Source organism: Canis lupus, chromosome 1, assembly GCF_011100685.1.
Source record: "Canis lupus familiaris isolate Mischka breed German Shepherd chromosome 1, alternate assembly UU_Cfam_GSD_1.0, whole genome shotgun sequence".
Taxonomy (NCBI): Eukaryota; Metazoa; Chordata; class Mammalia; order Carnivora; family Canidae; genus Canis; species Canis lupus.
In genome coordinates, this window is record NC_049222.1 from 110,749,737 (window position 1) to 110,775,661 (window position 25,925).

Genomic DNA, 25,925 nt, shown 5'->3' on the forward strand with positions numbered 1-25,925 from the left:
AATATTGGGAGAATGAATTGCTGCTAGCCCTAGACTGTTTGAGGGGGAGGCACAAGATGTTCTTTTGGACGAAAGTGAGAGGAGAGAGGAAGGAAGTCTTTACAAGGTATTTAGAGAACAGGTTACTTCTGTGGGCATCTGCTGCTTAATCTTGCAAGATACAGTGTGTGTGTAAGGCACCTGAGAGCCCCCTGCCTCTCTGACTTTCCCATGAGTCTTGAGCTTTATTTTGATTTTTTTAATTAAAAAAAAAGTTTTGGGACGCCTGGGTTGTTTAGCAGTTGAGCGTCTGCTTTTGGCTCAGGGTATGATCCTGGAGTCCTGTGTCAGGCTCTCTGCATGGAGCCAGCTTCTCCTCCCTCTTCCTATGTCTCTGCCTCTCTGTGTGTGTCTCTCATGAATAAATAACTAAAATCTTAAAAAAAATGTTTTTAATGTTTTAAGTAATCTCCCATACCCAATGTGGGGCTTGAACTCAGAACCCCAAGATCAAGAGTTACATGCTCCACCGACTGAGCCAGCCAGGCTGCCCTGGGTCTTGAGCTTTAAACTTAGAAGAGGGACATGTCACACACCATACAGTGGCACAGCCTCTCCTTGCCCTGGAGGGCACTACCCCAGCAATTAGCAGGGAAGGACCCCCTCAGAGAGCCATGCTAGGCCTCAGGGACCCTGGGCTAATTTTTGTGTGTCCCATTGTTACTTTCTTAAGAATAATTCCTGGAAATGACAATGGCTGGATCTGATCACATGTACATTTTGAATTTTCCTCTTTCATTTAACTAAGCAAGTCCTCAGTATTCATAGGAGAAAATTTAAAAACCAAGAGCACCATAAAACCTACCTGCTAGAAATCATCAGCACTTACTTAAATTTTGGTACATTTTCTTTACAAACTAAATTTTTTTTTTTTTTTTTTTTTTTTTTTTTTTTTTTAGTTCTCCCCAACATCTTAATCTGGAAAACTGTCAAACTTACAGAAAAATAGAAAAAACTGTACAATGAACACCCAGGTGCCCTTACTAGATTCGCCACTTGTTCAAATTGTGCCCTGTCTGTGCCCTTCAGAGATCTTGGATCTGCATGTTTATGTCTATGATTATGTCTGCTGCTCTAGCAAAATGCCACCGGATGAGGGGCTTAGACAACAGACATTTATTTTCTCACCGTTCTGGAGGCTGGGAAGTCCAAAATCAAGGTGTTGGAAGATTCGCTTCCCAGTGAGGTCCTGTTTCCTGGCTTGCAGACGCTGCCTTCATGCCCTGTACTCATATGGCAGAGAGAGAGAGAGAGAAAGCCCTGGTGTCTCTTTCTCTCCCTTCTTTTTTTTTTTTTTTTTTTAAGGATTTTATTTATTTATGCATGAGACACAGAGAGAGAGAGACAGAGAGAGATGCAGGCTCCACGCAGGGAGCCCGATGTGGGCCTTGATCCAGGGCCTCCAGGACCCCACCCCAGGCTGAAGGTGGCGCTAAACCGCTGCGCCACCGGGGCTCGGGGCTGCCCTCTTTCTCTCCTTATAAGGACACCAATCCCTAGGGGGCGCCTGGGTGGCTCAGTCAGTTGAGCATCTGACTCTTGATTTCTGCTCAGGACATGATCTCAGGGTCCTGGGATCAAGCCCTGTGTTCATCTGGCTGCCTGCTCAGGGGTGTCTGCATCTGTCTCTCTTTCTCCCTCTGCCCCTCCCTCCTGTGTTTTCTCTCTCTCTCTCTCTCTCTCTCTCTCTCTCTCTCTCTCTCTCTCTCTCTCCCTCTCAAATAAATAAAAAAATTTTTGTAAAGGACACTAATCCCATCCTGGGGGGGTTCTTGCCCCATGAACTTATACAAACCAAATTAACTCCCAAAGGCCCCACCTCCAAATACCATCTTCATGGTATTTCTAGTCCTGGGGGTGTGCACAAACTACATGTAGTCCAAAACACTTCACACCTCTATCTGTCTCTGTCTCCATACATACACAGATTTTTTTTTTCCACTGAATCATTTGAAAGTAATCTGCAGATGTCATGACACTTTACCTTAAAAACTTAAGTGTATGTCTTCTAAGAATAAGGACCTTCTCCCACACAGTCCAAAAAGGCCATCATACACTATACACATCATAAGAAAATTCTTAATAATTTCAGAATGTCATCTAAGAAACTTTTTTTTTCAGATCTCTCCAACAATGTCAAAATGTCTTTATAGATTTTTTTCCCATCCAACCCAGGATTTAGTCATGGCCCACACATTACATTTTATAGTCATCTCTTTAATCTTTTGAAATCTAGGGCAGCTTTGCCTTTTTTTGGATTTGTATAACTTTGGAGTTTTGGAAACTTCTAGCTCAGTTGTGCTGCAGAAGATGCCCCACACTCTGGACTCATGAATAGATTCAAAGTGAGCATGGGCACCTGGTTGGCTCAGTGGTTGAGTGTCTGCCTTTAGCTCAGGTTGTGATCCCGGGGTCTTGGGATTGAGTCCTGTACCGGGCCTCCCACAGGGAGTCTGCTACTCCCTCTGCCTCTCTGTGTGTGTCTCTCATAAATAAATAAATAAATAAAATCTTAAAAAAAATTTGGGGATGCCTGGGTGGCTCAGCAGTTGAGCTCCGTCTTCAGCTCAGGGCCTGATCCTGGAGTCCCAGGATCGAGTCCCTCATCGGGCTTCCTGCATGGAGCCTGCTTCTCCCTCTACCTGTTCTCTGCCTCTCTCTCTCTCTCTCTCTCTCTCTCTCTGTGTCTCATAAAAAAATAAATAAATAAAATCCTAAAAAAAAGATTCAAAGTGAACATTTTCAGCAGGAAAACCCTGTGGGTGATGCTGTGACTGTCCCCTGAGGACTCCATTGGGTCACAATATCAGTTGGTCCCATTATAGATGATGCTGAGTTTGATCACTTGGCTTAAGTGGTAACCACTGGGTCTATCCACTGTGAAAGTAAAGTGCCTTTTGCCCTTTTGTAATTAATCAGGAGGTTATTTATTCATTGGTTGACTGATTGATTGATTGATTGATTGATTGATGTTTTTAATAAATATTCCCTGAGTACCTGCTCTGAGCCTGGCCCCTTACTAGGCAGTGCTGGGGGTGATCACAGGAGTGACCAAGACATTCTTGGTCCTCCATTCTTGGGACTCCCAGTCCATGGGGGAGACAGACTGCTCCCCAGATGGTGATGACCCAGAGTGGTTGGAGGTTGGATGGCAGAGCCGGTACAGAGGGTGACAGACCCAGCCTGGGTGGTCAGCAAGGGCCTCCCACAGGAGGAAGCATGTGAGCCAGGACCCGAAAATTCAGGGTGACTCTGGTGGGAAAGGAGTGAGTGTTGCAGGCAGAGGGAATGGCATATGCAAAGGCCCAGAGATGAGAGAGAGCACAAAGGGGGCTGAGTACTGAATGAGGTTCCGTTGGAAATGGCCGGAAAATCAGCAAGGGGAAAGATCACATACGGCCTTGTGAGCATTTTAGAGTCAGGACTCTCAGTTCTTCTGTCTGTTTCTAAGCTGCTTATCCTGCTTTACCTTTTTTTTTTTTTCCTGAAAGAAGCTTTAGTGAGATGTAAGTGACACACAATATAACGCACATATATAAAGTGTGTAACTTGACTTTTGACAAATGTGTGTATCTGTGAAGCCACCTCCACACTGGAGAGAGTGACCGCATGTCATCACTCCCCAGGTTTGCTCAAGCCTCTCTCCTCTCCCCTCGCCCAGGCAACCACCACTCGGCTTCCTGTCACGACCCAATACAAATGCCAGGCCGCAGAGCCTGTGGACAGCACAGTTTGTTATCTCTGTGGCTTCTTGCAGTGAGTGTAGCTCGAGGGGGAGGGACATCCTTGAAGCCTTGCTCAAGATTTCAGGTCCAGAGAGGGAGCAAAACGACTGAGCCTGGCCCACCAGTCTGAGAGCTGTTTGCCAGGGCAGGAGAACAGCAAAGGGTCTTCGGGTGGCTGTAGAGAGGTGAGGTCCCACCAGCGGCACTCACCTTGGCAGACACTCTGCTTCTTCCCAAGTCACCAATCTCCCCCACCTCTCTCTCCATCACGAGAACCCCAGTTTGATTAGGTAGAAACATGTAGCCAGCCAAGAATGTTGGACTCGCCTGCAGTGAAGGGTGGCCCCAGGGTATGGAGGCCAATCTACTCCATGGGGTTTTCATGAAATCCAGTAGTTTCCTCATAAAAAGGGACAGATCAGATGCATGTGCTTTCTGACCACCCCTGCCCTGCCCACTGCCCGGAAGGAGGATATGGCACCCAGAGGGGCAGCAGGCATGTTTTGGACCTGTGGCTAAAATCCCCATAATCATAATGAGGGAGAAGAAGCTGAAAGAGAGAGAGTCTGGGTCCCTGGTGACATCCCGTGGCCACCATGTCAGCCCTGGCTGCTGGCCTCGGGCCCTGTGGTTGTGGGAGAAGAGGAATCCCCATCTGGGGAAGCCATGGGATTTTCCAATTTCTATTACCTGCTGGTCCTGGCTGACAGCAATGGTGCATCCCCAGACCAGGAGAGGGGTTTAGATTTTGGAAAACTGAACACCCCACAAATCCAACCACTCATTCTTGAGGCCACTGCCCTTTGGCGAGATCCCACTTGGGTTCAGCAGGGAGCCTTTGTCGTCAGTCCGCACACCTGCTCATGACAGCATCCATCAGTTTCAGGGGCAGCCACTCTGAGACCCTGACATTTTGCTTTGTTTGTTGGAACAGTTTTTATTGAGGTATTATCTACATGCCATAACATTCCTGTTTCTTTTTTTTTTTAAACATTTGTTTTTTTTTAAGATTTTATTTATTTATTCATGAGAGACACAGAGAGAGAGAGAGAGAGAGAGAGAGAGAGAGAGAGAGAGAGGCTGAGACACAGGCAGAGGGAGAAGCAGGCTCCATGCAAGGAGCCTGATGTGGGACTTGATCCCGGGTCCCCAGGATCACACTCTGGGCTGCAGGCGGCGCTAAACCTCTTCGCCACCGGGGCTGCCCCAACATTCCTGTTTCAAGTGGATACTTTAATTATTTTGGGTAAATTTACATAGCTATGCATCCGTTACCAAAATTCAATTTTAGAATATTTCATCACTCTAAAGAGATCCCATGTGTCCATTAGCAGTCACTCCCCACCCCCACCCCCGCCCACCTCTCACCCCTACCTCCACACTCCCACACCTCACCCCTACTCCCACCCCACCCCCCACCCCCCCCCACCCCCGCCCAGCCACCCCTAATCTACTTCCTGTCTCCAGAGATTTCCCTGTGCTGGATATTTCATATAAAAGGAACCGTACACTATGCGGTCTTTTGTATCTGGCTTCTTTGACTCAGTGTGATGTTTTCAAGAATTCATCTGTGTTGTAGCATGGATCACTGCTTCACTCCCTTTTATGTATTAATAATACTTCACTGTATAAATACACCAGATTTTATTTATCCATTGACCAATCGATGGGCACTGCATTATTTCCACTTTCTGGCTCTTGTGAATAAATGCCACTGTGAACATTTAGTGCACAAGCATGTGATTGTATGTAATTTATCTTGCATAGATACCTAGGAGTGGGTTTGTTGTTTATCTTTTTAGGAAAGTGCCAAACTGTTTTTCAGAGTGGCTGCACCATTTGACTTTCCCACTAGAGGTACATGAGATTTGCTTTTGCTCTGAAACCTTGAAAGCACTTGGGTTTTTTTGTTGTACTGATTATAGTTATTCTAGTAGGTGTGAAGTGGTACCTCATTGTGGTTTTGATTGGTGTTCCTCTAATTATTAACACGTGGAGCACCTTTTCATGTGCTTATTGGCCATTTGTATGTCTTCTTTGGTGAGATGTCTGTTCAAACCTCTTGCCCATTTTAATTGGATTATTTACCTTCCTAATGTTGTGTTTTAAAAGCTCTTCATATGTTCTAGATACAAGTCCTTTGTTAGATAATAATTATATTATTATTATTAGGTTATATTATTTTAAAATAAATACATTATTATATATAAATATATAATAACATTATTATATATTATCTGCAAATATTTTCTCCCAGTCTGTGGCTTGCCTTCTCACTTTCTTAATGGTATAAAATTTCTTTTGTTTTTTTTGAAGATTTTTTTTAAAGATTTTATTTATTTATTCATGACAGACACATACACACACACACACACACAGAGAGAGGGAGGCAGAGACACAGGCAGAGGGAGTCCCGACGTGGGACTCGATCCTGGGACTCCAGGAGCACACCCCGGGCTGAAAGCGGTGCTAAACCAGTAGGCCACCGGGGCTGCCCTTTTTAAGATTTTATTTATTTATTCATGAGGGACACAGAGAGAGACAGAGACACAGGCAGAGGGAGAAGCAGGCTCCCTGCATGGGGCCCAATGCGGGACTCAATCCCAGGACCCCAGGATCACGCCCTGAGCCAAAGGCAGACGCTCAACCACTGAGCCACCCAGGCGTCCCCCATTTCTGTTTTTTAAAAAGTAAGCTCTATGCCCAACTTGGGGCTTGAACTCCCAACCCCAAAATCGAGAGTTGTGCATTCTACCCACTGAGCCAGCCAGGTGCCCCGAATATTCTTTTTTAAAAAAGATTTCATTTATTCATTAATTTATTTATTTAGAGAGAACATGAATTGAGGAGAGGCAGAGGGAGAGAGAGAATCTCAAGTAGACTCTGCACTGAGCACTGAGCCAGACGTGGGGCTCAATCTCATGACCCTGAGATCATGACCCAAGCCGAAACCAAGAGTTGGACACTTAACTGACTGAGCCACCCAGGAGATCTTGAAGTTTTTTTTAAAGTAGTCTCTTTACCCACTGTGGGGCTTGAACTGAGATCAAGGGTCATATATCCTACTGACTGAGCCAGCCAGATGCTCCTCCTGTTTTTTAGAAGACAACTTCTTTTTTTTTTTTTAAGATTTATTTATTCATGAGAGAGACACAGAGAGAGGAAGAGACATAGGAAGAGGGCGGAGAAGCAAGCCCCACAAGAGCCCAATGCGGGACTCAATCCCGAGACTCCAGGATCACAACCTGAGCCAAAGGCAAACACTCAACTGTTGAGCCACCCAGGGGTTCCTAGAAGACAAAACTTAAGCCTCATTGGTTCTCTTCCCTCTCCCCGCACCTGTCCTGAGGATGCTGAGTATTATTCCATTGAGACTTTATACTTTTCCTAGATACGTGTCTACCATCAATGCTTATTCTTGTTTTTATCCCACTGTAGGTACCTTTCAGAACTTTTTTAAAAATTTTAATGTTTATTTTTATTTATGATAGTCACACAGAGAGAGAGAGAGAGGCAGAGACACAGGCAGAGGGAGAAGCAGGCTCCATGCACCGGGAGCCCGACGTGGGATTCGATCCCGGGTCTCCAGGATCGCGCCCTGGGCCAAAGGCAGGCACTAAACCGCTGCGCCACCCAGGGATCCCCACCTTTCAGAACTTGTATGTGTTTCTCCACTTGACATTATGTTTGGGGAATTTTTCTGTGTTGAATATATAAAGCTCATTTTTTTCCTTTTGAAATTTCCGTTTTTTTCCCTTTTGAAATTACGACATTTAATAGTGAAACATTTCAGCATTGTTGGTCCGTAGGCAAAAGCATGGCTGTGGTTGTAAGTCACTGCTAGGGAAGCAAACATGAGTGATTTCACCATTTCTGCTTCGTTTGCTTTTAACTACTGGGCTTCACAACCACAGCGTAATTTACAGATTGTGACATAAAATCCCCCTCCGTTTTAGGCTGTTTCCATTTCAAGCCTTTACCTTAAGGAACTGTGTTTAGATTTAAGGAGGACATGGACATAAGAAATTTGAGCTTTGACAAAGAACTGTGGTAAAAATCACATGCTAAAATTATATAAAGAAACCATGGAACACCTTCCTAACCATTCATCAAATTTGTGTATTTTTTCCATCATATTTTTTTAATATACTCATGATAGAGAGAGAGAGAGAGAGAGAGAAAGGGGTAGGCAGAGGGAGAAGCAGGCTCCATGCCAGGAGCCTGATGCGGGACTCGATCCCGGGACTCCAGGATCACATCCTGGGCCGAAGGTGGCGCTAAACCGCTGAGCCACCCAGGGATCCCATACACATCTGGCATTTGTGGTGAGAAACCCCACTCTAGGGAAAACTAAAAATTTCATACAGTAAAATAAAACTCTAAAGATGAGAAAACTGGGCACCTGGCTGGTTCAGTTGTAAGAGCATGCAACTCTTAATCTCAGGGTTGTGAGTTCAAGTCCCATATCGGGCATGGAATCAGCTTAAATAAATAAATAAATAAATAAAGTATGAAAAGACTATTTCTGGCATGATATGTAGCACTGTTTAGAGCTGCCAATTAATGTTACTGCTTCAGATGGCAAACACAAAATTACATCTTCGTTATGGATTTACAGTGATTAGTATCTACATAACCTTAATTATATACAGGATCTATATTTTCACTTTCAGACTCAGTCTATGGACAGAGCACTGAAGACTTATTTTAACCTTAGAAAGACACCATGGCAGGGCACCTTGGTGGCTTGGTCGGTTAGGTGTTTGCCTTTGTCATAGGTCATGGTCTCAGGTCCTGGGATGGAGCCACATTGGTCTCCCTACTCAGAGGAGAGCCTTGCTTCTCCTTCTCCCTCTGTGCTCTCTCTCTCTCTCTCTGTCATATAAAAAGTAAAATCTTAAAGAAAAAGAGAAAGAGAGGGATCCCTGGGTGGCGCAGCGGTTTGGCGCCTGCCTTTGGCCCAGGGCGCGATCCTGGAGACCCGGGATCGAATCCCACGTCGGGCTCCCGGTGCATGGAGCCTGCTTCTCCCTCTGCCTATGTCCCTGCCTCTCTCTCTCTCTCTCTCTCTCTCTCTGTGTGTGACTATCATAAATAAATAAAAATTTAAAAAAAAAAAAAAAAAAAAAAGAGAAAGAGAGTATGGCAATATAAAAGTAATAGTATGAGCTACTGACCATAGGAGGTAGGGGAGTGGAGGGTAGGTACTTATGGGTACACTGTCAGGAAGTTCAGGTAATAGGCATATTATTCACGATTACAACGATTACCAATACACAACAAAAAGTTAAACTAAGGGGATCCCCGAGTGGCTCAGTGGTTCAGCACCTGCCTTTGGCCGGGGGTGTGATCCTGGGGTCCTGGGATTGAGTCCCGTGTCAGGCTCCCTGCATTGAGCCTGCTTCTCCCTTTGCCTGTGTCTCTACCTCTCTCTCTCTCTCATGAATAAACAAATAAAATCTTAAAAAAAAAAGTTAAAATCACTTATAAAAATCGAGGGGGGGAGGACAGGATATAGAATATGTGATAAAGTCCCATAATATGGGCGGGTGGCAGTAGAACAATCAAAACATAATATTTTTGAAAATTCAACTTAGAAAATCAAGAAATGGAGGCGTAAGCTTGTTATTTGGCATCACAGGGTTAAACTGGAATAAATAAATGCAGAACAGACCAAAAGTGGTTGTAGTAGGAGCAGGACTGAAGCTGGAACTGGGAGGGTGGACTTCTGTTTTTCAGTCTAACCCCTTTTATGTGGTCTTAAACCATACCCCCACCCCCACCCCCTCACACACGTGCATATGTTATTCTTCTACCTAAAAGGAAGGAAATGGGATGAGATCAGCTGTGGCTGCTGTGGCAGGGGCGAAGTATAAGATGTTTTCAGAAATTCGTTTCCTAATGAGCCAGAGGCCCGGGATTTTCCCCATCAATTCCTGTATCTGTGGATGGATATTAATTATTCGTGGAGTGACTTGGGGTTTCAGCACCGTGCTCTATGCTTGTGTTGTGTTTACGAACGATGACAATGCTCATAACCCTTATTCACCTGAATAATTGATTAGGTAAAGAAGCAGTTAGCACAGCCTGGCTCAAGCCCTGAGCTCCTCCCAAAGCCCCAGGCCCCACAGTGAACACATCTCAGGGCAGCGAAGCGTCGGGGCCAAGTTCAGGGGAGGAGGGAAGAGCCTGGCTGGCGCTGGGCGCACTGGGGAAGGCGCTGAAGGAGCAAAAGCTTTACACCTGCCCTGGCTTCGTAGCACCCACCACCGCCCCGTCCCAGAGGTGCGGCCCCCACGCAGGACCCCCCCCCCCCGCCCCCGAGCAGCATTTCTCATCCCTGGCTGCTCGCCAGAATCTTCTGGACGCTTTCAAAGGGGCCACCCCAGGCCAGATGGCCAACCCGGCCCCGCGCCGGCCCCTCGGTCAGGCGCCCGCTCCCTAACGCGGGCGATGCCGCTGCCGCGTCGCGGTGGCTCCGGGGACGCCCGGGCGTCGAGCGGCGGGGACTGCGGCGGCCCCCGGCCAAGATCCCTTACCCCTCTTCCCCGCAGTGTACCACTGGGTGGAGATGCGCGCCAAGATGCGCCTCATGGGCTTCAACGCGGCCGCCGTGAAGCCGCTGAACGAGGACGCGGCCGCCGAGCTGGGCGCCGAGCTGCTGGGCGAGGCCACGGTCTTCGCGGTGGCCGGCGGCTGCCTGGTGCTGGAGTTCTGGCGCCACCAGGCGCACCACCGTCGCAAGGAGACAGCGCGGCGCGCCGCCTGGAGCGCGATGCGGGACGAGGTGGACCACCTGGCGCTGGCGCTGGCCGCCCTGCACGACCAGGTGCGGGCGGCGCCGCAGCAGAGGGCGCTGGAGGAGCTGCAGGTGCAGATGCGGGAGGTGCGCGCCCAGCTCTGCGCCCGCGACCCGCCGTCCGCGCCCCAAGCGAAGCCCAAGGAATAGGGGGCTGCCGGACCTTGGGCCTCCATGTGGCCGTGGCCTGGGCTGTGACGTCTCCGACACGACCTTCTGTCCACACTGCCCCTTCCTGAACCGGCCCAGCTAATACCACCCGGTCCTCTCAGGGGCAGGAGGGAGGCTGGACCGGGGCTGAGGCAACCAGGCTCTGGGACACCTCCCTACCCCAGTGGTACCATCCACGGGGACTCCCCACCCACTGGTGGAACATTCCAACAGGAGTTTCCCACCCCTTGCCCTACCCTCACCTCCACCCCCAACCCCAGCCCACTGATTTAGCAGTCTTCCCCCTGGATCCCACCCACCCACAACTAGGTGGGCCAGCAGGACACGTGGACCCAGCTAACTCATTCTGTCACTCACACCTCCACTTACCTGAGTGGCTTTCCCGGCCGGGACACTCCTCCAGTATACCAGAGCACCCTTTCCACATTCTTCATTGGTACAAACCATTGTAATGAAAATGCAAACTCCCAGTGACTTTGGACCCCATACTTTCCATCTACCTCGCTTTGGAGGGGGCAGAGAAGGATGATCTTGGAGTGCCTTAGCTCCACTGAGTCACCCTGTGGCTCCTGCCTTTGGCCCACCAGCCATCGGTACCTCAGTTGATCACCCCCTCAAGCAGACCATTCCAACAGATACCCTCACTTTAGTGGGTGCCATAACCTATGGAAAGGCTGTGCAGGATCCCCCCGCCTTCTGTTGTCTGTTCCAGCAGGACTTGGTCCTTTGGGGTAGAAAAATCAGTTCTGTCCAGGGATGAACCATTCTGTGTTTTGGTCTCAGCTGTTTACCTGTCTGACCTACTGTTGTCCCTGCCTACTGTCCTCCTCAGCTGGTCCCTCATAGAGACCCCCACCTGTTCCCCTACCACCTGGGTCACTTGTCACATCTGCCATCTCCCACCCGAACCTGCTCTTGAGTACTCTGGGATTCCTTCTTCCTGCTTATCCTTCGACTGGTCACCCAGTCCACCCTCACCCTCCTTCATACAAAGGCTTCCTCAAGTGGGACCATCTGGCCCTCAGCCCTGAAGTCGCCCCACATCCAAATGGAATATTCCAACCAGGCAGGGTTATCTACCCCCCAACCCCCTACCCAACCAATGAACCCCTGAAGGGGGTGTATATGAGCTCTGTGATTTCTGAATTCTATTTTTTTTTAAGACTGTAAATATTTTATAATTAAAGGAGCTCTGGGGTAAATAAGTCATCTTTAAGAATGTGTCTGAGCACCATGGCGTACATCTGCAAAATGGGTACAGGATCATTGGAATTAGCAGAGAAGCTGGGAGGATTCCCACTGGAAGGGTCAGAGTCATCCCACAAGCCATTTCCCAGATGGGGAAACTGAGGCCCAGGAGTAGCAACAGGACTTGCCTGATGCCACACTGTGAGGGACTGTCCTTAGCTTTCTCCAGGGTGGCAGATTGGTTGTCGGAGCCTGTGGGAACTGGAGCAGATACAGGATGGAAGAAGAAAGAGGAGGGGAAGGCAGATCACTGCCGGGAGGGGCACACACACACCTCCACCCTCACCAGAGCAGCCCTCCGAATCAGTCCAGAAATCTTCATATTTATAAAAAACTGGCAGATTTATTCGGTAGGGGCCCATTTTCAAGAAGCTAAAGGTGAAGGTGGGAGAGGGGAGGTTTCCTCCCCCTTTCCTTTCTCCCTCATCTTATTTCCCCAGGGGGACCCCAAAACCTACCCAAATAAAAAACCAAAAAACTGAGGTTCCAAAAAGTTATAGCATCTTAATTCCTCATAGAAAAGGGGAAGGAGCCAAAGGGAAGGGAGCTCCCTGGGGTGGGGGTGGGGGTGGGGGAGGTGCCCCCAGCCTGGTGGGACATCCTCCCCCTTAAATAGCTGCTCCAAAGGGGACAAGCCCTGGGCATAGCATTTAAAAACTCCCCACACCCCAGTTTTATCAAAACGAAAGAGAAACAAAATTTCCCTTCCCCCCAAAACCTAAATATATATATATTTTTTTTTTTCCTTAAAAAAACAAAAATTCGAAGGCATTAAGCGTTAAAGTGAATCTAGAACAAGGGAATGTGAGATTCCCTCCTTCCTTCCCCCTTACTGTGGGGTCACTTGGTCCCCAATCCCCAACAGAGGAACCAGCCCCAAGGGGATGGCGAAGGGGAAGGACCAAAGGGAGCAAAGGGTGGGGGCCTCCCCAGCCAATCAGCAGCCAGTATGGGTGTGGCCCTGGGGCCACGGAGCCACACCCCCTTGGTATTTTCCAAGTAGGACAGGGAGTGGGGGAGATGCATTCCTGTGTGGTCTTTAGCCAATTCCAAGTCGAGTTGAGGCAGGGAAAGCAGGGTGACAGGCGGGGTGTGCAGAAAGGAGATACAGGATCTTCTGGAGCCCTGTGGTCAGGGGGAACCCCGCTTCCTCAGCTCCTGGACAAACGCTGGAAGGAAACAAGGAGCAGGGGTCATGGGCAGAGCCTCTTCCGCCTTCCCTTCCAACAACAGGGCCCTTTCCAGGAGACGGGATGCCTCCAAAACAAATGTTTAAAATTCAAAAACCACCTCACCTTCAATGATCTCTTCTTTTACTTTCTGCAGTTCCTTCCTCACCTCTTCCAGAAGCTCCTGGAAATAATGGGGTGCAACCAATCAGGAAGGGCACCCTGGACTTGCAGAAATGAAGCTCCCCTTTTTTAAAGAGAAAGTCCCCTTTTAAAATAACTCCCCCCCTTTCTAAAGAGAAAGCCCCCCCCCCCCCCCTTTCTTAATGGCCAGAGGAAGAAGGTTCAAGACCCTTACCCACCCCAACACACACGCGGGGACACACACACACAGTGACATCATTGATAAGGCCAGAGAGTGACTGGAGAATTCTCAGGGAAAATTCTGGATCGTTGGAGCCAGATGAAAAGGACTGGAGAGCATCCAGTATTAGGGCTGGCAAATATATTTCTGTCTCCTGCCAATTCCGATTGGTGCTGTCTGGGGCTAGTGTGCTGGAAAGGACTCTGGGTGCTCATCAGGAATGAGTGCAGTGATAGATTAGTAAGGTCTGTGACTGGCGCTGGAAGAGGAGGCTGTGGTATGTGTGTCATCCCTGACCTGATTCAATCTCTCCATTTCTCAGGCTGAATAACTGAGGTTTCTGAGGCCTTTTCACAGAATCACAGGGCAGATGGATGGCGGAGTTTGGCCCCAGATCTCCTTTCCACCTGTGGCCCCTTTCTAGCCGGGGCCTCCCAACACCCGACCCCGCACCCTCCACCCCCCGCCAAGCTACCTGTTTCACTCTCTCCAGGTCTGACTCGTCACTGGAGCTGGGCGTGGAGGGGTGGGCCTCGGAAGTGGTCACGGATGAAGAGGACTTCATCCTAGGAGAGTCAGTGTGGTTTGGGACAGAAATGAGGTTAGAGAAAGGGTCGGCCTCCCCTGCTTCCCGTTCCAAGGGTCGCCTGGTGTCCCTTCCTACAAAGGTGACAGATCCATCTATTTATGGGAGGGGAGGGACCCAGCACTGATGGCGCACCTTGGCAAGGTTGTGCTGTTCTTCTCCCAGGGTCTCCGCACAGTTTCTGGAGGACAGGCAACAAATCAGGAAGATCAGGGACAAGGAAGGCCCCGCCTCAGTCTCCCCACAGCCTCATCAGCTCCTGTTCAAAGGGTCTCAAGGGACTACAGTCCGCAGCATGGCCTGCAGACTCCCCCAGGAGGGGGCATTCCCCCTGAGAACAGGGCATCCGGAGGCCCTACAGGCTAGACAGGCTCCACTCACCACTCTGGGCTGGGACTGGGACTCTGGCCTCTGGCTCCTCCTGCTGGTGGGAAATAAAACTGCCATGAGACCGCCGGCTGATCCTCGCCTTGGCGTCACCCCGCCCCGTTCCTGTCGCACCCCGGCCCTCCCCAGTATCCCTACCCGAATGGTACAGCCTAAGGTGCACCTGGCAGGAAGAGCCCCTAACTCACATTGGCAGATTCATCCTTGGGGGGTTTCTCCCCAACTTGTGTGGCTTTCCTTCTGCAGGAGGGACAGGCAAAAACAGATGACTTCAGCCCTCCCTCAGCCACTCAGTAATTCTTACCAGAGTTCTAGAAAGGTGGATGCTAAGGTGTAGAGTTCTGGAATCCTCAAAGGGTAAGGAAACTGGAGTTTTAGAAGTTAAAGAGAGTGCTGTTCTCCAACTGGGGTGTGTGTGTGGGGGGAGGGGGGGTTAGGATTCTCACATTTGGGAATCACAAAAGTCTAAGGGTGGAGGATTCTCGATCTTACATGGCTGGGATTCTAGGAATCTGAGTTTCCAAGATTTCGAGGCAGGATCTCCTCTAAGGGGAGACCTCCTCAGGTTCTAGAATTCAGGGTTTCAGAACATTCTGGAGGCTACCCCCAGGTGATTCCAAACCTCAGCCATCTCAGGAGAATGTAATCTCCAGCACTGTCGATCCCAAACCTGCCTATCACAGAAGGAACTTTCACCCAAAGAAACAAACCAGATGGGAATCTGAGCCCTCCCCCAACCTGGCCCTACAGAACTGGAATCTCCAGGTGCTAACTGCAGGTCTGAGAGGTTTCTTCCCAGAGCTTTCCAAGGCATTGGCGGCTCCAGGCTCCAGGCTCAGGCTCACCTCCGGGCCAGCATGGCATTCATCTCTTCCATCAGCCCCCCGCCCGTGCTTCGAGTGCTCTCTGCTTTAGGGACTGGGGGCCCCCCTGAGGCCTCCTCTTGCTGGAGAAACGACAAAGAAGAAGGGGCTTTATGGGTGGGCCTCCTAGCCCCCCTGGCCCTCCTGTGGCCCCACTCCCCCCTCCGACCCCTGCAACTCTGGTCTCATCCCATCAGGGCCATCCCCCCACATCCAGCCATACGTGGCCCCCTCACCTTGCTGACTTTCCTGAGTTTGGCTCCGGCAATGGCTGCTGCAAGACCGGGGGCCCCTGTTCCCCCACCACTGGTGCCTTGTGCTGTGGGGAGAGGGGGCGCAGGGGGTGGGCCTCCCCCTGCTCCGTGCCCTGCCGCAGAGCCCCCTGAGAGGGACACACCAGGGGGTGGGGGGGGACCCGGAGGAGGAGGAGGTCCTGGAGGGGGAGGCGGTCCCCCAGCTGGGGGAGCAGGAGGCCCTCCTGGAAGAAACACAGAAAAGGAGGATGCTAAGAGAGGAGCCTTACTCCTTCCTATCCAGCTGGCCCACCCCCTCCTTGGGAGGTCATCCCCCTACCCCTGTCCCCATCCCCCCAAGGCCACTGAGCAATCACCTGCATTGGAGACTCGGCGCTCCAGGTGCTCTGGTGGGCCCGGCTGCTGCCTGTGAAGGGGTGATGGAGCTGCCATCACTGAGGGCCCCAAGGATGGCCAGCAACCCCCCCTTCTCTCCCAGATCTCCAGGGAGGCTGACTGCCAATCCCCACCCTCGCCTTCCTCCCCCAGGGACCCGGGGAAGGAGTTGGGGGGAAGGGCAGGGACAGAGTGAGACCAAGATGTTAGCATTCTTGTCATCAGACTGTCAAGAACATCTGAATTACAAAATGCCCAAGATCTTTTAAACAGCCAACTTCTGGATTCTGGGAATGTGGGGGGCTGGGATTTGAGGGGTCAGAAGGTTCTGCAACTCTGGGTATGGGAGTTTCTTGAACTCCAGGAGGTGGGGTTTCCTGAAAGCCCTTCATGTCTAGCCTCCTGGGAGTAGGGACATTCTGGAAACTGAAAGTTGGACAGTTCTGGACTCTGGGAGTCTGGGGTTCTGGAACATCCTAGAGCTCTGGTGCTGGTAGGGTTCTCCACCCAGGGGCTGGCCCCACCTTTTCTGCTGCTCCACCTCCTCTGAGGCGGGACCATTCTGGACAGACCAGGTGGGAGGTGCTGCAGGTGGCGGGGGTGGCGGAGGCCCCCCTCCTGGAAGGTAAGAGTTGGAAAGTGTGGTGAGTCAACCCCGGAACTTGGCCCCACCCCATGATACTCTCACTCAGCTCTCCCAGGAATCTGTGCCAGAGGCACTGGCTTCGTTCTTTCTCCAAGAGTCTGACCCTCAGGCTGGGGCGTGGGATGAGGGGCAGCACTGGCCTCCCCTGACTGGCCTCCCGTGACTGAGCCGATAAGAGGCAGGTGCTGTGATGATGCCGAGCAAAAGCCCAGAACTTTCCTGAGTCACTTGCCCATGTCTTACAGACCAGAATTTGCATGAACAAGACCAATTCAGGCTGATTTCTAACATCCAGGCTCTTAACCACTGTCACCGCCACTCAGACCCCAGCCCAAGAACACTGGAAGGTTGGGAGCCTCTTCCTCACCCACCTCCAGGCCTCTGGCTCCTGCAACCTGAACCACCCACCATACTCTTCTGTGCCCCCAGCCAAGCAAGCCCTTCCCCACTGGCACTGAGGCTTCTCCAGGAAGCAAATACCTCTGCCCCCAGACCCTGGATGCACAGCGGTTTCCTAAAGCCTCGCTCTGCTGTGCCCATGGAGTGGCAGCCTTGTCATCACCAGGGCACTGGTTACAAATGCAGAGGCTCAGGCCACGCCCCAGCTCAGGGGATGAACCAGGATCTGCATTCACCCCCATGCTCAGGGGATGCGTGTGCATGCTCACGTCTATGAAATACCAGCTGGAGAGCTTTCTCTTAATAGTGATGCCAGAAAACTAACTGATGACCCACCACTACAACGGGGATCTAGTAAAGGGCACAGGGAGCCTTCTAGGGGCTGGAAGGATCTGGATCGGAGAGGCGGTCACCGGTCACCGGGGGAAAAACTCACGGAGCAGGCCGCACCCTTAGGAATTGTGTGTTTTAGACAGGGGTGCGCATGGGGCACACAGGCACCTCTACAGAGTCCGCACCATAATCCTCCCACGGTAGCGGTGCAACAGCAGTTCGTGAGAAGGGGGCTAATTTGCGAGTGGGGAAGCGGCGGCCCCGGGCAGGGCTCCGTGCTTCCCCGCTGCCCACTCTCACCTTCCAGAGCCTCAAGGGCGCTGGCCATGGCCGCCGCGAACTGGGTGGCATCCTCCTTGCTCCCAAAGTTGAGGCCCCAGACCTGGCGGGCATCGCGCCACTGGTGGAAGGTGGGGGTGGCCTGGTTATACTTGATACCCCGGACGATGGCACAGTTGATGACCACCTTGGCAGGAGGGGAAAGATGGGTGAGGATGGTGGGTGCAGGGCGCAGCCTGTGGAGGGAGAGGGGGAGGGAGAGGGAGGCGGAGGTTCACCTGCTGGTCTGGCTGCATCTTCCAGCCCACAACCCGGAAAGAATTGGCCGTGGGGTTGTGGTAGATCTGGACGCGGCTGAAACTCTGGGGGCCCGTGCCTGCCGGCAGCCATCGCTTATTGCTGTCATCATAAAGCATCACAGTGGCCCAGCTGGAGCAGATAACCGTCTCACTGCGGGGAGGGGGGGAAGGGCGGGTTAGTGGAGGGGGCACGGCCTGCACCCTCCAGAGGCCAGTCACCTCCATCTCGGTCACCTGGGGACACTCAGAGATTCCCGGCATGTGATGTGGGGGGGAGTGGGGGGAAGGAGAGAGGCAGACGGGGAGACGGAGGCAGAGATGGGGAGAGAGAAGCAGACAGGTGGACAGAGACAGATCTGGAATAGGGGAGAGAACAAACAGAAAGGCAGGGGCTGGAGAAACAGAGACAGCACAGAAGGGAGTGAGACAGGCAGGCAGATGCGGGGGTGCACAGGTGAGAGAGCCGGCAGGGTGGACTTGGGAGAAGGGCCGGTGGGGACCGAGCAGGAGTTCCGGGACTAGCTCCCCCCTGCTGATCTCAGCCTCGGTTTCCCTGCTTGACCATCCCCCCCGGCCCTCACTGCCTGCTCCGGTCCCCAGGGGAAGCTGAGACGCGGGGAGGGGAAGGGTGAGGTCCGCAGGGTGCTGGGCATGGATGCAGGAGCCTAGACTCTTCCGCCCCATCCATCCGGCTCCCCGGGCCCCGGCGGCCACCAGCAGACGCTCCCTGCTCTGTCAAGCCTGGGTTTTGGGCAATGATCCAGACAGTCCTGGCCCCACCCTCTGGGGTAGGAGCCAGTCCTGTCCCCAGACAGTGCCAGCCCCGGCCCGAGGGTCAGGGAGGTCTTCCTGGATAAAGTGACATCTGACTCAGCTTTGGCAGGGAGGGGTCAGGAAACTGGTTCAGAGTTCAGGATCTGACATCCACAGAACTGGGTTCGAATCCTCACTGAGACACTGACTCCATGACTCAGGGAAGTGACCTCCCCACCCTGTACTCATCTTCCTTGCCTGCAAAGTGGGAAAATGACAGTCCCCCCCCCTTCCTGGGGCAGTGGGAGGAGTAAATGGAGTCCAGGCACAGAACACTTGGCACAATGCCTGGCACATACTGAGTGCTTAGTAACTGTCAGCATCCCTTTCACGGTCCCCTGAACAGACACCACTGGGGAGCCAGACAGCCACATCCCTCCGGAGCCCCCACCAGTCCCTTCTGGGGAGGTTCCAAGTCCCCTCCCCCCAGTGAGGAAACTCAGGCTCCCAGACGGGAAGTGACTTGCCCAAGGTCACACACAGACCAGGGGGAACCACTAGTCCCCACCCCCACCCCCAGCAGACTTTTTCCTTAAAAGAGGAAGTAGGTGGTGAGAGGTTTCCGGGGAGATAAATTATACCGGGCAATGGGCTGTCTCCACGAGGCCGAGGCTGGGGCGTGACGCTGATGTGGTAAAGGCAGGGCAGGGAAAGCCCCTTCAGCTGACCCAGCTCCTGGTTCCTAGGCCAGGAAGCTGAGCCCCATTCCCCCCCATAAGTTTATACAACCGCAGCACCTCCTTCTTAGGGTGTACTTCAGCGAGTCAGGCACTCAAGGCCCTTTCCAAAGAGATGCTCATTTTATTCTCACCACAGCCCTTCAAGATGGACACTAGTTCATCTTTGTTTTGCAAGTGAGGACTATAAATGGAGGCCCAGAGAGGTTGAGCGACTTGCCCCTGATCACACAGCTGGGAAGCAGCAGAGCGAGGATTTGAAGCCCGGCCACCTGGCACCCAAGTCCACAGTCTTAACCCCCCAAGACTGCGTGGGCCCTACCCAAATATCAGGTGCTGTTTCCAGACAAGTGCAGCCTCGGGGATTGTTTCTGGTTCCCACTGCCCTTGGCAGCGCAGGGTTAAGGCCTCGCCCACACCTGCTACCCACACCCAGGGCAGACTCTGGCCAGGCGCCCGAGGCTATAGCTGCTTCCCCACCCTGGCTGCACTTTGCTCTCCCAAGCAGTCTTGCCCTGCTGAGTCTCTGGCCTGGCTGGAGAACTGGGAGTCTGCTGAGTGACCCCAGGCTGGTCCTGCCCCTCTCCAGGCCACAGTGTCCCCATTATGGCAGAAGGATCCTATTAAGGGATCCCTGGGTGGCCCAGCGGTTTAGCGCCTGCCTTTGGCCCAGGGCACGATCCTGGAGACCCAGGATCGAATCCCACATTGGGCTCCCGGTGCATGGAGCCTGCTCCTCCCTCTGCCCATGTCTCTGCCTGCCTCTCTCTCTCTCTCTCTCTCTCTGTGACTATCATAAATAAATAAAAAAAGAAGTAAAAAAAAAAAAAATCTTTAAAAAAAAAAAAAAAAAAGAAGGATCCTATTAAAACACCAGTCAGATCAGGTCCCTCCTCTTCTCGGAAAGCTCCCGTGGCTCCCCACAGACTAAAAGCCGAGTTCTCTCTGTGGTTTGTGTGAGCTGTGGGATCTCTGACCTCATCTCTTCCCTCCCTCAAGCTTGCTGTTCCAGCCCCACTGCTCTGTTCCAGCCCCACTGGGCTCCGTGCCGCTCTTTCAGCATGCCAGACAGATCACCCTCTCGGGCCTGTGCACTTGTTCCTCCTCAACCTAGTCTTGTCTCCTTGGGGTCTCCACTTCCACGTCACCTCCTCTGAGAAGCCCTCCCTGACTACCCTGTCTGGAAAAATTCCTCCTTCTGGTCCCAAGTTCCGTATTTCACAGCAGGGATCCTACCTGAGAGAGACCCCTGTCTCCCCTACCAAATAGTCAGGGCAGAGATTCTTTTTCTTTCCGTCCGCCTGCTATGTCCCCACAACCTAGCACCGTGCCTGGCACATTGTAGGTACTCGCTAGTTGCCAAATTAGCTAATGAGTCATTAATCGTTAAAAGGAAAAACTCTTAACAAAGGCGCTGATGTTTATGGGTTGGCCTGAGTCCCGGACACTGTTTGGGGTCCTGGGCCCCAATTTACACCTGACCTCATGGCACGGGCTCTGGCACTTACCCTTTTTTAAGGGATGAATGACCATGGGCACAGAGAGGTCAAGACGCTTGTCCCGGGTCATTCAGCAAGTACACGGAGGGGCTCATATTTGAACCCTGGTCTACCCAAGTTCTCAACTTCATTTAAAGATGAGGAAACAGCTAGGCTGAATCTTTTAAGAGGCGAGGTATAAAGTGGTGCATATCAGGGGTTTAAAAAAAAAGGTGAAAGGATATAAATATATCCGCACACAAGGCAACGAGGTGATAGAAGCAGAGGCCGCTTCTCAAGCTTCTCAGGAGACTAACAGAGGCTGTCTCCTAGGAAGAGGGCAGCTGGGGCCGGAGGAAGGAGGGAGGAAATGGATGTTTAGTGCTGTTTACGCTTTTGAATTGCTCATTTCTTTTTTCTTTTTCAACCTCTGGGCGGTATTACCTAGAAAACACCAATTCATTACTTAAGTTCAAAACAACCAAAACTCTAAACCAGGTAAAAGCTTGATGGAAAATCCCACAGCCCAGGAAGCGGGGAGTGGGTCTGAAACAGGGGTGTGCCTGATTCCCATGGGGCTCCTGGGGTCTTGCTCCCTCAATTTCCCAGGAGAGAGTCTTATTCTCAGCCAGCTCAGGACCCTCCCCCACCCCCACCCTGCACCTCCCCCAGGAAGTCCCTGCATTCTGGAAAACATGTGGTGGATGACAAAGGGTTCAAGTCACTCCCTTGCTATGTGGCTTCACCTCTCTGAGCTGCAGTTTCCAGGCCTGGAAACCAGAATTCACTGGGTTTGCTGTAAGGATTGAAAGAGATAAGAAAAGCCCTAAGTTCAGGACCTGGGACTTGGCACACACTCTGCATGAGGGAGCTGAACGTCCTAACTGAGAAAGAGAGTTTCTCATCACTGGAGGCAATCAAGCATAGTCACTCTGGTTTACTCAAGCCTTCCAGATTAGAGGCTTGCCCTTCCCTTCACCCCTTCAATCCCCCCTCAGGATTTACCCCACAGTCTCTCTAAACCATAAAACTGGGATCCCTGGGTGGCGCAGCGGTTTGGCGCCTGCCTTTGGCCCAGGGCGCGATCCTGGAGACCCTGGATCGAATCCCACGTCAGGCTCCCGGTGCATGGAGCCTGCTTCTCCCTCTGCCTGTGTCTCTGCCCCTCTCTCTCTCTCTCTGTGACTATCATAAATAAATAAATAAATAAATAAATAAATAAATAAATAAATAAATAAATTTAAAAATAAAAATAAATAAATAAACCATAAAACTTGTAATCCACTCCCTGCAAACCCCCATGCACACACCAACTATAACCCTTCCAAAACTGCAAGTCTTTGAAGCAACCTTGTACAAAGAACCAGATCTATGGGCTTTGGGTTTGTGTGGGTTCACTCTAGCTGCTCCTTCCCTATAAGCCTCAGTTTCCCATAAATGAACAGAAAGGTAAAAGATTCTTCTTGCTTATCTGCATTATCTTAAGTGTTCACATAGTGCAAACATGTTACTTGTTTTTTTTTTTTTTAATACCATTAAAACGTTTTATTTTCCTTTTTCTGTAATAGCATCGTAGTCTGGAGACTGCCCTAAATTCAAATCTAGAGCTGCCTACTTCCAAACTGACTTGAATAGGTTATTTGCTTAATTTTTCTGTGTCTCAGTTGACCCATGGAGGTGGGGCAGTCAGAATAATACAGTGCCTGGCACAGAGCACATGTTTGATCAGATGGTCTCTTATTATTATTTAAAAAACAACAACTTTGTAAGGTAATAATAATTACCATTCCTGGAAGAGGAAAGAAATGGACCTAAATACCGCTTGCAGCCCTCTGCCCTGAGATTCTCAGACCTCTGCCCCCTCTCTGAGCCTTCCCAGAATCCCAGCTGAGTCTCGCACACAGCAGACACTTAACAAATATTTGTCAAACTGGGAGAAAAAGAACTATATCTTGTAACTTTCCATTTTAACATCCTCTCTTCGCCCAGCCAAAGCAGACAGAAGTCAAGTCGCAGGATCCCAGTCCCCTCCCCTCCCTCAACACTGCCTGAGGGATCTAGGGCGAGCCTCAGTTTCCCTGGCTGCCCTCATGCAGGGGCAGGGGTCTTTTGGAATCCTAGAGGTCCTGGAAGAGGGGGCGCAGCGAGTTGGGCGTGGCCATCAGCAGGGAAGACCCCCTGGGGAGGTGCGAGTGACCCTCCGGTGGGAGGCCCAGCAGTTCAACCCCTGCCCACCGCCCCCCCACCCCCCAGGAGGTGGGAGCTTTGGCCGCGGCCAACAGTAGGGGGACCCTGTGGGAGGGCGAAGGCCTCCGGGCCTGGGGGAGGGGGGGCGGGAGGCCGGCCCAGACACTGCTCCTGCCCTTTTACGGTCTCACAGTGAGTGAGGCAGCACTAACTCGGACATCCGCCATCCGCCTTCCACGGTGCCTGGGACCGGAAACGCGAGGGGGGGCGGGGGGCGGGGCGGGGGGGCAGCCGTGGGAGAGGAGGGTCCCCTGGGAAGAGGGTGAGGGAAGAGAGCCTGGCTCCCCCCAAAATGCCCCCTCTCCGGGGCAGGCCTCGGAGGGATGTGGCTATAATGGGGGGTAGGTAGGCGGGAGACCTCGAGGGTGGGTGTCCGTGGGTGCCCCCTCACTCCAAAATGCTCCAACACTTTCACATCAGAAGGAACACAGGCGGAGGGGGTCTCTAATGGTCCTAAAGGGCAATGCGACTCTTGATGTCAGAGGGCAGGGGCGTGTGGGGGTAGTGGGAGGATGTGGGCACCAGGGGGTTAATCCCCAGTCCTCCTCGGGGGGCCTCCCCCTCAAGCTGGGGGCTTTGGGGGCAGGAAGTCCCTGAGAGAGTGGAGGAAGGGAGATAGTATTGTCAGGCTCGGGCCCCAAGGGAGAGATTATGGGGGGCCAGGGGGAGGGGAGAGTGGGGGAGGGTCTACTCCGGTCTCCCAGCCCGCCCCGGCCCCGCCCTCAGGTGAGCCCAGGAGTTCTGAGGTCCGACCCGGTAAGACAAAAATCCCTGGGTCCTCTGGGCCCCCCAACCCCAGGATTAAATTCCTGGGAAGGTGTCTGGGACTGTCTTGGGAGCCTGGGTCCCAGGGGGAGAGGGCTATGACCTTGAAGCTTTTTACAGCGCCCCCCCCCCCACCCCACGGCTCTGGAGGGCCGGGTAGGGGGGCGGTGGTGAGAGCAAGGGGCGGCGCGTGGTGGGGAAAGCAGCCGGCCCACTGCACTCCTTGCCCGCCCCCCCAACACCAGCTGTCTCGACAGGTGAGTCAGGAAGACAAAGGCCCCTCTTCCCGCAGCTGCCGCGCCCCCTCCCTCCCCAGGACGCACAGGTGGGGGCGCGGGGCCGCCCTCCTGGCCCCGGGCCGGGGAGCCGCCCTCCGCGCCGAGCCCTGGAGCTCCGTCCTAGGCACCGCTTGTTTTAAACAGAAGGTGGGTGGGGAGCGGCGGGGGAGGGGAGTCCCAACCAGACCCTCGAGGCTGTCCGGGTCCGTGGGTTCGTCTGCACTCACCTCCACCGGAGGACGAGAGCCCCCCGAAATTTAAGGGGTTAAGTGCCCCCGAAGTTAAGAAGCGAGGTCCCACTTGGGAAGGCTTTTTCCAGCGCCACGTAAAAGCAGACCCGGCAAACCAAGGTCTACGTCCCGAATCTCTCTTCCAGGTCCCAGGAACCCCCAACCCGGTCCCCTCAATCCCTCCCGGAGCCCGAGTTGAGATTTTTGGGGGGGTAGTCTGAGCCCTGCCTTAATTCTGGCCTCCATGCTGGCAGGATCTGGCAACTTGGAGGTTCTCTGAAAAAGTCTTTAAGAAATTCGGGAGTCCTCGGGGCGCCCCCAAATCTGAGGGCTTCCGAGAGAACCTCTGAGGCACCACCCGAGCCTTAGGAGTCATGGCGAAGCGGTCAGTATTTGGAACTCGTCCAAGGGGGCTCGGCCTCAAATCCGAGGCCCCCAGTGCCCTGTCCCCAAATTCCAGCTGGGGGAGGGGGACAAAGGCGGGGCGGGGAGCCCGCGCGGAGCGCGGAAGGGTTTGGAGGCAGTTCGAGGCTCACCTCATGGCTGCTCAGCGGGAGGGCGGCGCACCCACGGGTGGGTGCTCCCGGGGCGCCCCTGGCTCAAGGTTCAGGGGTTCGGGGCTGGCTCCAGGTTCTGCTCAGTCTCCCCCAGGGTCCCGCCCCATAGAGTCCGGCTTCCTGGGGGGGAACGTGGACGGGGCCGGGGCGGGTCCTCAGGCGCCTCCTCCCTCTGGAGGTTTGATCGGGGGTCCCTGCGGCAGAAAGGGGGTGCGGCGTCCCGTCCCCGGCGCGCCCCCTCGGCCGGCGGCGGGTACAATGTTACTCTTACTACTGTACTTCTCTTCGCTACATTTCGTTCCAAAATTCCACTCCCCGCACCCACAATGCCCTGCGCCTTAAAGGGGCCGCGGACACCTCTAGGCGGTGGGGGGGGTGAAGGGCGCTTAAAAGGGCAACGCGGAACCCTACACTTCCGCTATTTACCTCTTCCCCAACGTTAGAGAAATGGGGATGCACGCTGAGGGTCACCCCCAAATTAGGGGGTAGGTCTGGTGGAGGGCAAGGGATCCTTCCTGATCGCTCATTCGCTCCTACGATGGAAATTCTTAGGAGGATCTTAATGGGGACAATTCCTGCTCACCCTCCCCAACGACTTCTCCATTTCTTCACGTTCTGCTCAATTTGGGGGGTGGGCGCGAAGACGATCCTCTGGTTAAGCATAGATTCTCTCAAATTTTCCCCCTTAAATGATACCTTAAATGCTACCCCCAGCGTCTCTCTTCTCTGCTAATATATGAAAGGTGACTAAGGGATGAACCCCTTTCCCCAGCACAGGGGGGGGTGGGCGGGGAGGGCCCCATCCCTCTCGCCGCCCCCCGCCCGCCCCAGGAAGGTGAGGAGGAAGTGGGCCGAGGGGGCGCGGCCGGCCGCTGACTCACTGCCTGGGGGTGGGGGTGGGGGTGGGGGCGGGGGCAGGGGTGAGGGTGCGGCGCTGCCCCTGG

At 52.8% G+C, this 25,925-nt stretch overlaps 2 protein-coding genes across 2 annotated transcripts in view; one reads left to right on the plus strand and one right to left on the minus strand.

Annotated features, from left to right (window-relative positions):
• OPA3 (outer mitochondrial membrane lipid metabolism regulator OPA3) overlaps positions 1-11,936 on the plus strand; it is a 73,026-nt gene extending 61,090 nt beyond the window's left edge. Inside the window, exon 2 of the mRNA XM_038528568.1 lies at positions 10,319-11,936. Within this exon, the coding sequence (XP_038384496.1) occupies positions 10,319-10,713 (395 nt within the window). The 3' untranslated portion in view covers positions 10,714-11,936. The remainder of the gene's footprint in view (positions 1-10,318) is intronic.
• Positions 11,937-12,303: 367 nt separating this feature from the next.
• VASP (vasodilator stimulated phosphoprotein) lies at positions 12,304-25,010 on the minus strand. The gene is given in 13 exon segments (NM_001003256.1): positions 12,304-13,151; positions 13,278-13,335; positions 13,991-14,081; positions 14,237-14,282; positions 14,483-14,522; positions 14,677-14,728; positions 15,334-15,434; positions 15,588-15,829; positions 15,962-16,011; positions 16,505-16,598; positions 17,659-17,824; positions 17,916-18,087; positions 24,961-25,010. Coding segments are annotated over 13 exon segments (1,155 nt in total). The 5' UTR covers positions 24,966-25,010; the 3' UTR covers positions 12,304-13,113.
• Between the last annotated feature and the right edge of the window lie 915 nt (positions 25,011-25,925).